Consider the following 12,677-nt stretch of genomic DNA (forward strand, 5'->3'; position numbering starts at 1 on the left):
ACGGAATATGAGTTCTTGGTCTTCTAGTCCTTACCCAACACTGCCTGGTACTAATCTTTTTCAACTTTTCCAATTTGAAAGGTCAAAAATGATATCTTATTTTTCCTTTTATTTGTATTCCTTTAATGACTAGTGATGGTGAACATCATTTAATGTATGTATTGGTCATAGGGGAAACCCTGGTGGCGTAGTAGTTAATTGCTACGGCCGCTAACGAAGAGGTCAGCAGTTTGAATCTGCCGGGTGCTCCTTGGAAACTCTGTGGGGCAGTTCTACTCTGTCCTATAGGGTCTCTATGAGTCAGAAATAGGCTCAACGGCAGCGGGTATTGGCCATAGGTGTTTTTTTTATGTGAAGTGCCTGTTTGTAACCTTGTCCTTTTTTTTATTGGAATGTTTGTGCTTTTAATCATTAATTTATAATAATTTGTTATATATTAGGGATGATAATATTTTTTGCTAGATGTTAGACATCCTTATAATCATTGAAAAATATTAATGTTTGGCAAGGCATCTATACTGTAAACATTTTTCCCCCTGCGTCTTTCATTTCTCTTTGAACCTTGCTCAGATTTTTTGCTAAAGAAGTTTAAATTTTAAAATTCCTTGGTGATTTTTACATTTTTGTCAGGTTTTAAGTAATCATAATCTTTTCATACAATTATTAGTTTTGCATCCCCATGCTTCTCATTTATTTGGAAGTTCTTTGTGGCAACTCTCATTGTCCAGAATTATTCTGAAATACAAAGAACATGTTTGCTGGCATTTTAGAATCCCTGGGTGGTACAAACAGTTAATGTGCTTGACTGCTAACCAAAACATTGGAGGTTCGAGTTCACCCAGAAGCACCTTGGAAGAAAGGCTGGCTGGTGATCTACTTCCAAAAAATCAGCTGTTGAAAACTATGGAGCACAGGTCTACTCTGACACACATTGGATCACCATGAGTTGGAATCAACTCAATGACAACTGTTTTTTTTTTTTTTTTTTAATGGCATTTTAGCAACGGTCTTAGCATTAGTATGTTTTCTAACAAGCTAAATGAGTAAGAGGTAAGAAGAAGGTACCGGTAAGAAGGAAACTTTTTTTTTTTTTTAATGGCATTTTAGCAACAGTCTTAGCATTAGTATGTTTTCTAACAAGCTAAATGAGTAAGAGGTAAGAAGAAGGTACCGATAAGAAGGAAACAAGTCAGAAAAGCTTACTTAGCTTATGAGATGTAGGTGCTTGAGCGGCCACTTCCCACATAGAACAATTCTGGGTGATTCTTTAATTCTGTCACCTCTCTTCCTGTTGCCTTCCCGTTCTTGTAGGAAGTTTCCACTCTCTCAGTCCTCACTGCGCCCTGCCCACCTCACCCCAAACCTCAAATTCACACACAAAACAAAGCTGATCTTTTCAAGTAGAACTTCTTCCAACTCTAAAATTTCCTTCGTAGATATAGTGAAATCAGACTTGACAACCCAAATACCACGTTAAAAGCTTGGCTCTTCTTCCTAATTTAAAAATAACAATACTGGAGGAAACAAATACGAAACACTGGTGTAAGACATCTCCCATAGCCTTACTTTTTTAGAGTTATTTTTACTTTCTGACTGATCCTGCGATCATGCTAATGTCCTCTTTTTGTTTCCTTAGAAGTATTCCGTTTCTCCATCAAAAGCCAAAAGGAAAATAAACTATGTTCCTCAGGCAATGTGAGGCGATAAGCAAGACCTCCAAAATTTTGAGGACTTTTTTTTTTGATTGAGGGGAAAGAACAGGTTTTATTTGCCAGATACATATTTCTTCTAGAAAAGAGACCGTTAAGTGTCTGTGTACAGAGAAAGACAAAGTGGGTTATTATATTTTATTTTGTTTGTTTTGAGAATCTGACTTTAAGACGTTTCTGTAAGAAAAGAAGGTAAACATAAGATAATGGCCTGTGATCACAAAGTGATGGAGAAAGTATACACAGTTATGAATCCAAATGTCAGCACCAAAATTAGATTATCATTTAAACTCGTAAGCACTGAAGTATGCATGGTTTTAAGAAAAGTATTGTTTGTGTATGTGTGTGTGTATCTCACATACCAAACCACCAAACCCGTTGCCACTGAGTCAATTCTGACTCCTAGAGACCCTATACAACAGAGGAGAACTACCCCATAGGGTTTCCGAGGAGTGGCTAGTGGATTCAAACTGATTTAGCAGCTGAGCTCTTAACCACTGTGCTACCACATAGTGCTTATCAAAACCAATCACATATTTTAGAGAAACATATTGGGCAGGAACTCAAATCATCAATTCTTTCCCCCTAGAGAGATCTGAGAATGTTAAAGTTTTGAGCGTAAATATTCTGGCGTTTTCCAGCAGGCACAATACCAAGGTAGTGTCTCAAAAGACAAACATGCTTCTGTGGTAGATAACTGTTTTCTTAGTCTCTGAATAACTGTGGCCACATTTTCATGAAGAAAATTGTGGACTATTTTGCCAGTTATTTTATTTTTCCAGAGTAGGAAAATCCCTACCTTAAGACACAGGAGTTAAAGTTCCCAAAGGAAAAGCCCTCTTCCTCATCATTGTTAGATTGTAATGACAATCTAGTTGTGATGCAGTCAAAACCCTACTGGTTCTATATTACTTTCTAGAATCTGGAGCCTTTGTGTGTGTGTGTGTGTGTGTATCTGTCTCAAGACCTTCAAGTGCATATGCAAAAATATGGCAGAATCTAACTATGGTTTACATTAACCTGTCTTAATAACTGTCTTACTCTTCCCATTTCTTTTATCTTTAGTGTATTATTTCATTATTATTTATTCTCCTATTTAACAGGCATTTATGAACTCTCTGCGCTGCATCTGGTACTGAGGATGCAAAGATAATTTCTTTTTTCACTTATCCCAACCCATAATCTATTACCATCAAGTCAATTTTGACTCATAGCGACCCTCTAGGACAGAGTAGAACTGCCCCATATGGTTTCCAAGGCTGTAATCTTTATGGAAGCAGACTGCCACATCTTTCTCCTGCGGAGTGGCTAGTGGATTCAAATTGCTGACCTTTCGGTTAGCAGCCAAGCACTTAACCACTATGACACCAGGACTCCTTTCTAACTCATACCATTCGTAAAATATTGAAGATAACATACACAGACATAAAGAAAGATCCCTGCTCCAGAAGCCTTACAGCCTTGTTCTCTTAGTCATTTCCGGAGAGTCTGTTCTTAAAATTCATATATGTATATACACACACACATATACATAAAATGTCTAATCCTAATATATAAATAGTTCACTTTATTCTGAGCCAGGAACAAAGCACATAAGTCTTGAATCAGTTTTCACGCAGCTCTGCTATCTGCTGTTGTGTCAGAAGATATGGATTCAGGCCGTGGGCCAGCTGTGCTACACTTGTCCAAATCCTGGAGCCCCTGACTATGCAGGAAGCACAGTGGTCACGTTTCTTCAAATCAGTGACTCTTTTTCCTCTGACACGGCAAAAATGCACTGGTAGCCTGGAAGAGGCAATGTAGCAGGAAAAATAAACGTGAAAATAGTTGGAAAAGTTGAAATTTTGATATAATTTATCACTTTAATTTTACAAATTGGTAGACTTAGAACTTTGGCTTCTAATTTCAAGGATTTAAACCCCTGCACAATATGATTTTACTCCATGAGCCATAGTTGGCTAAGTCATAACCCTTTTCTAAATGTGTTCTTTAATCTCACTATTACAGAGGTCTTTAGATGACCTGTGTTTGACTGACTTGAATGTTAGCATATACATCTTCCTAAATACGGAGATTTGGAGTATATCATGGGCCTATTGTCAGAATCTGATTCTGTACCTATAAAATATATGACAATTTGACTGCAGTTTTAACCCTAAAAATGTGGGTCCATTTTTTTTAAAACAAAAATTTTGATAATTATCGTGACTTAAGTTGGGTTCCAAGGAGCCCTGGTGGCACAATGGTTAAGCGCTTGGCTGCTAACCAAATGCTTGGCAGTTAGAAACCACCAGCCGCTCCATGAGAGAAAGATGTGGCAGTCAGCTTCTGTAACAACTACCACCTTGGAAACCCTACGGGGCAGTTATACTCTGTCCTATACGGTCACTATAAGTTGAAATCCACTCAAAGGGTGGTGGGTTGGGTTTGGGGGTTAGTCTGGGTTCTCTTAGAGCCAACCTTGAGACAAGGAATGAGTTCAAGCAGTTTATATGAAAACCGATGCCAGGAAACACTGGTAAAGGAGCAGTATAGACAGACATGGAAAGGAAGGATGCCAGTAAAAAGAATATTACCAAGCAGGTTGCCACTGTGAGCGGCTGGGGCTTAATCTGGCTGGGGAGCTCTGAGGACAGAGAAGAACATGCCTCAGAGCTGTCCCACTTCACGGGCAAGGAAGCTGTGTAGTTTCTCATCTAATTCCCATCCATCATGGGCTGAGGGCCATTCCCAGGGTACTTCCTGCCTCCTTGGCCCAGCCAGGAGGAGCCCTCAGGAGGCGAATCATTGGTGCTTGCTGTCTGACGCTGTTCTCATGTGCTGGAAAGGTGAGTGTGAGGGAATGTGGCTACAGCTTGTTTTCCTGTACAAACTCCACTAAACTAATTTAATTCCTTGATTGGTTTTCCATTTGGAGTGGCCAAATAAGTTCCCATTTTCACTTCTGAATTACTAGAATTAACCAATTTTAACTTCAGCTGTTCTAAGTTTTCTTTTATGGCCATTATTTCTATCAAGTCCACTTTTCTCACACCTAAATTTAACTCTGTGCAGGTATAGCCATTGTCATGCTTACCTTGGTTTCTTTGCTTCCACCAGTATTCAATACCGTTACTGTACCTGTTGCCGTCATCTCAATTCTGACTCATAGCAACCCTACAGGACAGAGTAGAACTGCCCCATATGGTTTCCAAAGCTATAAATCTTTACAAGAGCAGACTGCCGTATCTTTCTCCCTCAAAGTAGCTGGTGGGGTCAAACCACCGGCCTTTCAGTTAGCAGCTGAGTGCTTAACCACTGTGCCACCAGGGCTCCTTCCAATATTCAATAACCATCATGAATTAGATTAAGAAACACAACCTTATCTATATATTTGGTAATCAGTAAAATAATTGTGAGCATTCCCGCTTCAAAAATCCAAGGTCACTGTGTTACACAGCGTTGCTGTAACTCGGCTGCACCTCCTCGTGTGAACTTCAGTGAGTTTACATTTAGTCTCACTAAGCCTCAGTTTTCAGGAGGCCTGGTGGTGCAGTGGTTAAGTACTTGGCAGCTAACCTAACCGAAAGCTTGGCAGTTCAAACCCACTAGCCACTCCTCAGGAGAAAAGACCTGGCGATCTGCATTCTTTAAGACTACAGCCTTGGAAACCCTATGGGGCAGTTTTACTCTGTCCTGTAGAGTCGCTAGGAGTTGGAATCAATTTGCGGCACAGAACAACAACAAACCTCCTTTCACTTATCTGCAAAATTGTGACAGTAGTTGAGAGGCTTCCTAACTTCTTGTTAGGAATCAATTAAGGTAAATCATTTAGAAGAATGCCTGGCCTAAAGTAAGCACTCAGTATATGTGACTTATTATTATTATTTAAGATCATTATGATTTTTCAGTTATTCCATACACCACTGATCACTTTGCCAACAGTTGACTCACTATCCCCACTAGCACATAAAGAGCAAATGGTTGTGTCAAAATGACAGTTAAAGTGTCCCACTTCAGGGATAACACTTGCCTCATACAGTTATTGCAGGAAATAAATAAAATAAGGTGTGTTAAGAGCCTGGTACATAGTTGGAACTAAGTATATGCTTTTTCCCTTTTGCGTTTCTTGGGAAAGTTGCTTGGAGTCTGGGGAAGAGGAGAAATGATGTGATGATGAATTCTAAGCATTTCTAGAAGACTGGTTTTCTTGAGTCCAGAAGGGTTTGAAATGTACTGATTTATGTGTCATATTGAGTTGGCTGGAGCCCTGGTGGCACAGTGATTAAAACACTAGGCTACTAACCGAACGGTCAGCAGTTTGAACCTACAAGCTACTCTGTGGGAGAAAGATGTGGCAGTCTCTTCCATGAAGATTTACAGCCTTGGAAAACCTATGGGACAGATCTACTCTGTCCTACAAGGTCTGTCCTACAAGGTCACTGTGAGTCAGAATCAACTCCGGCGGCAGCGGTTTGGTTATTTTGTTGGTCATAGTGAAGCACCAATACGCCTTCCAACATGGCTTAAGGGAGGTGCGATTTGTTGTTCTTATTTTATGCCTCTCACTCTGAAATCAGCATTTCAAGATGGTCTATGTGCTATTTATGATTACGAGCTTGATTATTTCTATAAAACTTGTGTGGGTATTTTGTGTTTTTGTCTTTTTTAGATTTACTTGTGGGCGCATTTGGAACCGGAAAAGTAGTTGTTTACAGGTATGTGGTTGGTGGTACGCAAGTGCTCTAGTTGTTTCAAATGCTTTTCCTGTTTTTGTTGTTGTTGTTGTTAATTTTGCCTTAAAGAGAATATCCCAACTATTTATTTTGGAGAGTACTTAGATTCTCTTTTTTAAGTTTAGAGTTAGTTTTGCTCTTTCTCTCTCTTTTCCCCTCTCTCTCTCATTCCTCTGTATTTTTATTCTCAAATCTCAGGACCAAACTTGCAGCCTCTCCCAACATATTGTTAAATAAGATTAGAATCTTAGCAGACCTTATAAAATGACCCACTTTTTAGTTGTTACTATATTTGAATTCTTCTCTTGCTTTGGAAATGCACTGAGATGTGCTTGCACAGAAGAGGTGCAGGGTGGGAAATGTTACTATCTACCCTGGCCTCTGCAAGCAACTGTGGACTCTAGCGTAAGGAATAGGCCAGGAACTGGCGGCCTTTAAAAGCAAGTATTAAATAGTGGTCTAAATGTGCCAGAAGTGGATTCAAAACCTGGCCCTTTCATACGCTCACCGATTTTTAATCTTAGAAAAGTTCCTATAACTCTCTGAGCCTCTGTTTTTTCATCTAGAAAGTAGAGAGAATGATACTTATTTTACAAGGTTATTTTTGTTATAAAGGTGAAGTGAGAACCTGTATATAAAGTACACCAATAGTAACTAGATAGTTTGTGCTCAAAAGCTTAGCTCCTTTCTCTCCTTTTGCCTCTTCCTTCTTACTTTCTCTTAAAAACAGTTTTATAGGCATTCAAGACACTAGGTCAATATACCGAGACAAAAGGCAGAGTGCACAGCTGGGAATAAGGAGCCTGGGTTTGCGATCAGCTGCTCACCTAAAAGGTTGGTGGTTTGAATCCACCCAGCAGCTCCACCGAAGAAAGGCCTGGCGAACTGCTTCTGTAAAGATTATAGCCAAGAAGATGTTATGAAGCAGCTCTACTCTGCAACACCTGGGGTCACCATGAATCAGGGGCCGACTCAATGGCAGCTAATAACAAAAACAATACCTGAGTCCACCTGATATATAACACTAACTTAGCTCAATTCCCAGAAAGATTCAAAGTTGGGGTTCCTCAAATAAGTGAGATTTTCTTTATCAGTCCCAAAACAAACTCAAAGAGGGCTGATTTATATCAGCCACTCTCCATTTCAGCTTACACAGAATCAGCCAGTTGAAATTCTCAGAGTATCTGCTTTACGGGGCTTGTGTTTGTAGTGGCCATCAAAATGGACCACTCACAGCTCCTGAAGCATAAATGGCTCATGGCCTCAGTTGCTATGCTCTGAATCCATGACCATGTTTATTCCGATGCCATGTTTTCCATGAACTACTGCTGGCCACTTACTGGGTGCAATAGGGATACACAGAACTCCTCTGCCAGGTGAGTTTGGCTCAAGAACCCGCTGTTGCCCTAGCTGGGACATTCTTATCTAACCCTCATTCTTTCCCTCACCCCTTCACAGCAGTCAGACCTGCATCGTAGTCTAAGAGCAGCCTGGCTCCCCCAGCCTCCCCTGCTCCCTCCTCTTTTTACGCATAGGTGTTTCAGTTTGCCCCAATAGATCTCTTGCGTGTCTAAGCCCATCTTGTCATCTGCTTCCCCAAGGACTGGAACTAACACCATATTGAAAACAACGTTATGTAACGAAGTACAGATAAATAGCATAAAGGAGTTTAGGAAAATTCCCAGTGGGCCCCACTGTGGTAATCATGAGATTGTTTAAAGTACTCCCCTAAACAACATTCTGCCCCAAGGCACAGTTCTTTTCTATCAGAAGAAAACTTATTCAACATGGCATTGTTTTATGCTGTCATCTGCAGACTTTGGCTCCCAGCTTTAGGCTTGGAGCCAAGCTTTTGAAATTGCTCCGTTCTCTCCCCCATGACTTACTTTTTGGTCTGGTTACCCTCACCTGGATGGCTGGTGTGGAGTTTACATTAGTCCCTCTCCTCAACCTTGGCTGTGCATTAGAAATACCTGGAAAGTTTGTTTAAAATTCCAATGCCTGGGCCCATCCTCAGAGGTTCTGATCCAATTGGTCTGTGATGGGACTCAGGCACAGTATTTGTTCAAAAGTTCCCTGGGTGATTATACTGTGTGATCACGATTGAGAGCCACTGTTCTGTGTGAAGTACAGAAATATTCTGAAAACCCACTCTCATATGTTTAGCTAGATCTGCAAAGTTTGCCTAGAAAGTTATCAATTGAAATAAAAAATTATCAGTCCAGAAGGAGAAAAACTTCCCAGAATTCAAGTACTTACAGACACAGGTAACTATAGAATGATATATTTATTCAAGCATAAATGTAGATATACTAGCAGATCCCAGAGTGGTATTTCACAGCAATGTCTCCAGAATACCATGTGCCCACTCCATAAAGGAAGCAAGTTTGTGACACAGCTTTGCTTAAGGGGCCCACAGCATCCTTTATTTGTATTCATGAGCTACCAGATGTGTTTGGAGATCGTTAGTTGAGTCTGGTGCCCACCTGTTAATGCAGTCAGCAAAATTCTTGGCACAAAGGCTGGGAACATTGACACTGGCCTACAGAAATGGATTTCTATTTTCAGTGATGTAAGCTTCTGCCTGTCATTCATATGGTTCCTTAGAGCCCCACGTTTTCTCCCTGCAGAGCGAGGCCGGTTGTGACTGTAGACGCCCAGCTTCTGCTGAACCCAGTGATCATCAATCTTGAAAATAAAACTTGCCAGATTCCAGATTCGATGACATCTGTGGCCTGGTGAGTTAGTCCAGTGCTTCTCAAGCTCTAATGTGGATACAAATCACCTGGGCATCTTGTTAGACTGGAGATTTTTATTCATTAAGTTTGAGGTGAGGTCTGAGTTGCCGCATTTCTAAAGAGCTCCAAAAAGGTGTTGATGCTGTTGGTCTAGGTGCCAACTTTGAGTAGCAAGGAGTTAGTCTTTTAAAAGGATCAAGGTTATGATGCTGACCTTTAGCTATTGACTTACCATATAGAGGCTATTTCTCCAATCTACAGGATGTGGGTGACATGAGAAGCATAAAAACGTTTGAGGAAATTGCCAGTGAATTAAATCTTAGAGCTCTTATGACTTTTAGATTCTTAACATACTGATATAGATACACAATATTTTTACAAAATAAGAATATGCCAGAATACCTTGAACCTTGTATTTGCATATGATTATGCATAACACTTTTCAGACATATGTAATGGGTTTTTTTGTTTGTTTTAGAGTCAGGCTTGGGTTAAATTACTGGGTTTCCTGTGCTGAAAACAGATGTCAGTTTTGTAACTTAGCATGTACAATCAGACAGAAAGAAAATATTTTAAAAGTAGAGATTTCTGTCCCCTACCCTGCATTGTTATGGGCAACATCTCATCATCAGGAATGGAAGTAGATTTAAGGTTCCTTTGTCTAGGCTGTAGGAGAACATTGTTTAAGTGGCTTCTGAAAGTGTTCCATTCGAACCTTGTCAGTCATCTGGAGTGCTGCAAAATGGAAGCTACAAAATGGAACTCGATAAGTTAAGACAACTATCAAATAAGAAAATGCCATGTTACTCCTCAATATGTAGGTCTTCAAGGGTCATAAATCTGCCATATGAGGTAGTGTCATTAGCGTATCCTCTGAAAAGCCGACAAATAACTTGGAGTGTTGGAGTTTTTCCCTCGTTTTTCAGTAGTTTTTTTTTTTTTTTTCCAGTAGAGGGGGTCTAACTCAGACAGCATGTTTGGTTCCTGAGAATGTCAGAATGCAGAACAAACCAGCCTCAACCCAAAGAAGTTATTTCCAGCCAGTTTCAGTGTGTGGTTGAAGACCTTTTGACAGGAGTTCATATCAGAGTCAGAACCTTTGAGGGTAGAGGGTGGGAAGGAAAGAGAACCCTGAAAAATTGGTTGAAAAACATCCCATTACTGGGAGCTCCCAATGCGGGGAGGTGTGTCTTCTACTTTAACAGCTTTCGAAAGTAGTTAGGAAATGCCCTGAGCACATTTTAAAATGGTTTAAAACCATAAAATACTATAATGAAAACCTGATCTGAGAAACTATGTGAAAGGGCCAGCATTTTTCCTTACCCTGGCATGATTAAATGAACATTTAATGGACTGTGAGAACTACTTGAGCGTGAATGTTAAGACTTGGTATTCCCGCCAACGGCCATAGGTTCACATGTTCACAAGTGAACGGGCATCTAGACAGAATTTTTAAAGTGTGTATAGCATGCTCTGGTATAGAATATTGTTGTTTTGAACTAGATAAGTTTTTCTAAGCATTTTTAGTTTCATAGATATTTTTCCAAGCTTTAAGTAGCTTTAACAGATTATAGGATCTGTTTGGTCTTGTGGGAAGAATATTACTTTTTAACGAGAAAGTCTTTTTCCTGAGCCATTTTCTTGTTGCACTAAATCATATTATTAAGAAAAAATGCAATTTATTAAGTGGATAAATATATAAAAAATATATATCCCTGTCTAATTATTATTTGATTCTATTGCACATGTTTTCTGAAAGGTGTTTTTATGTTCACATCCAAAAGTGATGATGGCTCAGGGTATCAGATGATGAAAAATAAATAGCTGGTTTAGTCTAGAATGTGCTTCTCGGATGCTTTTTTAATTTATTCTAAGAATTTAGCTCGCCTTCCCACAATGATTGAAAGGTATCTGTTAATTTTTGTTGCTGTAATTTTAGTCTGTATTTGATACAGCCTCATATTGTACATCTGAAAATGATCATATAAGCTCTAACTGGCAAATAATTCCTCATTCCCATCGATGTGGATTTCTGTGCCTTGCAAGCAGCTGTGTAGTTTTATAGAATATCTGCCATCGTCATTTATAAATGGGGAAAAAAAGAAAAGCCTGCTCAATAAATATTAATATCACCATATTAACCAATTAGAAAAATGAAGATAATTACTTGGTGAAAGTTTTTATTTTATAAATGTAAAAGTCAATAACCACCCACTTTTCAAATCTGAAAAACATTCTTCAGATACGTGAGACTTTATGTAAAACCTTTGTTATTTGCTATTTTTTTTATCATTAAAATAGGATTTAATTGGTTAGTTTGAAAAATGAATTGTTTTATACTTTCAAATCATGTTTCACGTTTATTTCATTCATATGTGACAATTAAGCACAGTTATATCATAGAATTATGTATTAGGCTAGAACTAGTGATAGAAGATTATGTAGTATGGGGGTCTGCCTGGCGACCATATCAGAACCACGGTAGACAAAACAGTTTTGTTTGGAATTTCTGTGAAGAAGGACCTGGGTTGATGCAGTGTTTTTGGTTCAGCTCAGACCTATTCAGACTAATGGACCACATTGAATATGAACATAACTTATAGTTTCAGGTGTTAGTTCTAAATTCAATAACAGTTCACAGCTTTTCTTGACAGCCACAGTATACTTTTCATTTAGATGTAGACCACAAATCAAGAGTAGTCCTTCAGCAGATAACATCACTTTTTAATTGCATATCTTTTCACAAAAAGCAAATAATGTTGATGTTCATGCATTTATTTTTTTTTAATCTTATTCCTTTTGATTTTTTTTTGTATGTGTGTGTCTAGGTAATGCTGTATCTGACATTCTTGTAATTTCTGTACGTTGATATTCCAGTTACAAATAGGAATTTGTCTTATAAAAGCTAATGAGCTTTGACTAGGCAATATAATGGTCAACAGAAAAAAGGTCAATGGATGATTGTAACACATAGCCAAATACTTCCAAGAAAGTTGGACACAGAAAAAAAAAAAAAAAAACTCCAGTTTTGAAAGCCAGACCCGCTAAAAAATTTAAAGATGTGATTACCTCTTCATCTTTCTTGAGTAATTCGAATGAAGCAGAAGCGGGTTGGAATTCATGATTTCTCTGGGGAAATGGTATAAACACTTGTAATGGCATTGACATCTCAGGAAACTTTTGACTTAATGGTATGTGGCAAATTATTTACCCTGAAGGAAGACATTGACTGAGGTCATGGTGGATATATGAATCCCAGATGTGACACATTTTCATTATGGTTGACACAGGAAGCTGACACATAATTAAAGTATGTTTAGGGATTCTTTACTCCTTTTGAAATCTGTAGAAATATTCAAATCATACTATCGTATTTTACTAGTAAAAACTTTAAAGCTATCATTAACTCATATTTAAGCATTTTCGTATATTTTCACCTTCTTAGAAATGTGAAAAGGTTGAAATTGTTCAGGAGGGAGTGAGCACATTCAGCAAAGTCAGGCTGAGACAAGGTG

General features: G+C 38.8%; 1 protein-coding gene across 2 annotated transcripts in view; it reads left to right on the top strand.

Moving 5' to 3' along the window:
• The window catches only part of ITGA8 (integrin subunit alpha 8), a 227,043-nt gene that overhangs the window by 106,601 nt on the left and 107,765 nt on the right, over positions 1-12,677 (top strand). For both annotated transcript variants that reach the window (XM_049881925.1, XM_049881924.1), the window contains exons 14-15: positions 6,361-6,406; positions 9,055-9,162. In XM_049881925.1, coding sequence (XP_049737882.1) covers positions 6,361-6,406; positions 9,055-9,162 — 154 coding nt within the window. The remainder of the gene's footprint in view (positions 1-6,360; positions 6,407-9,054; positions 9,163-12,677) is intronic.

This window comes from Elephas maximus, chromosome 4 (assembly GCF_024166365.1).
Source record: "Elephas maximus indicus isolate mEleMax1 chromosome 4, mEleMax1 primary haplotype, whole genome shotgun sequence".
NCBI classification, from domain to species: Eukaryota; Metazoa; Chordata; class Mammalia; order Proboscidea; family Elephantidae; genus Elephas; species Elephas maximus.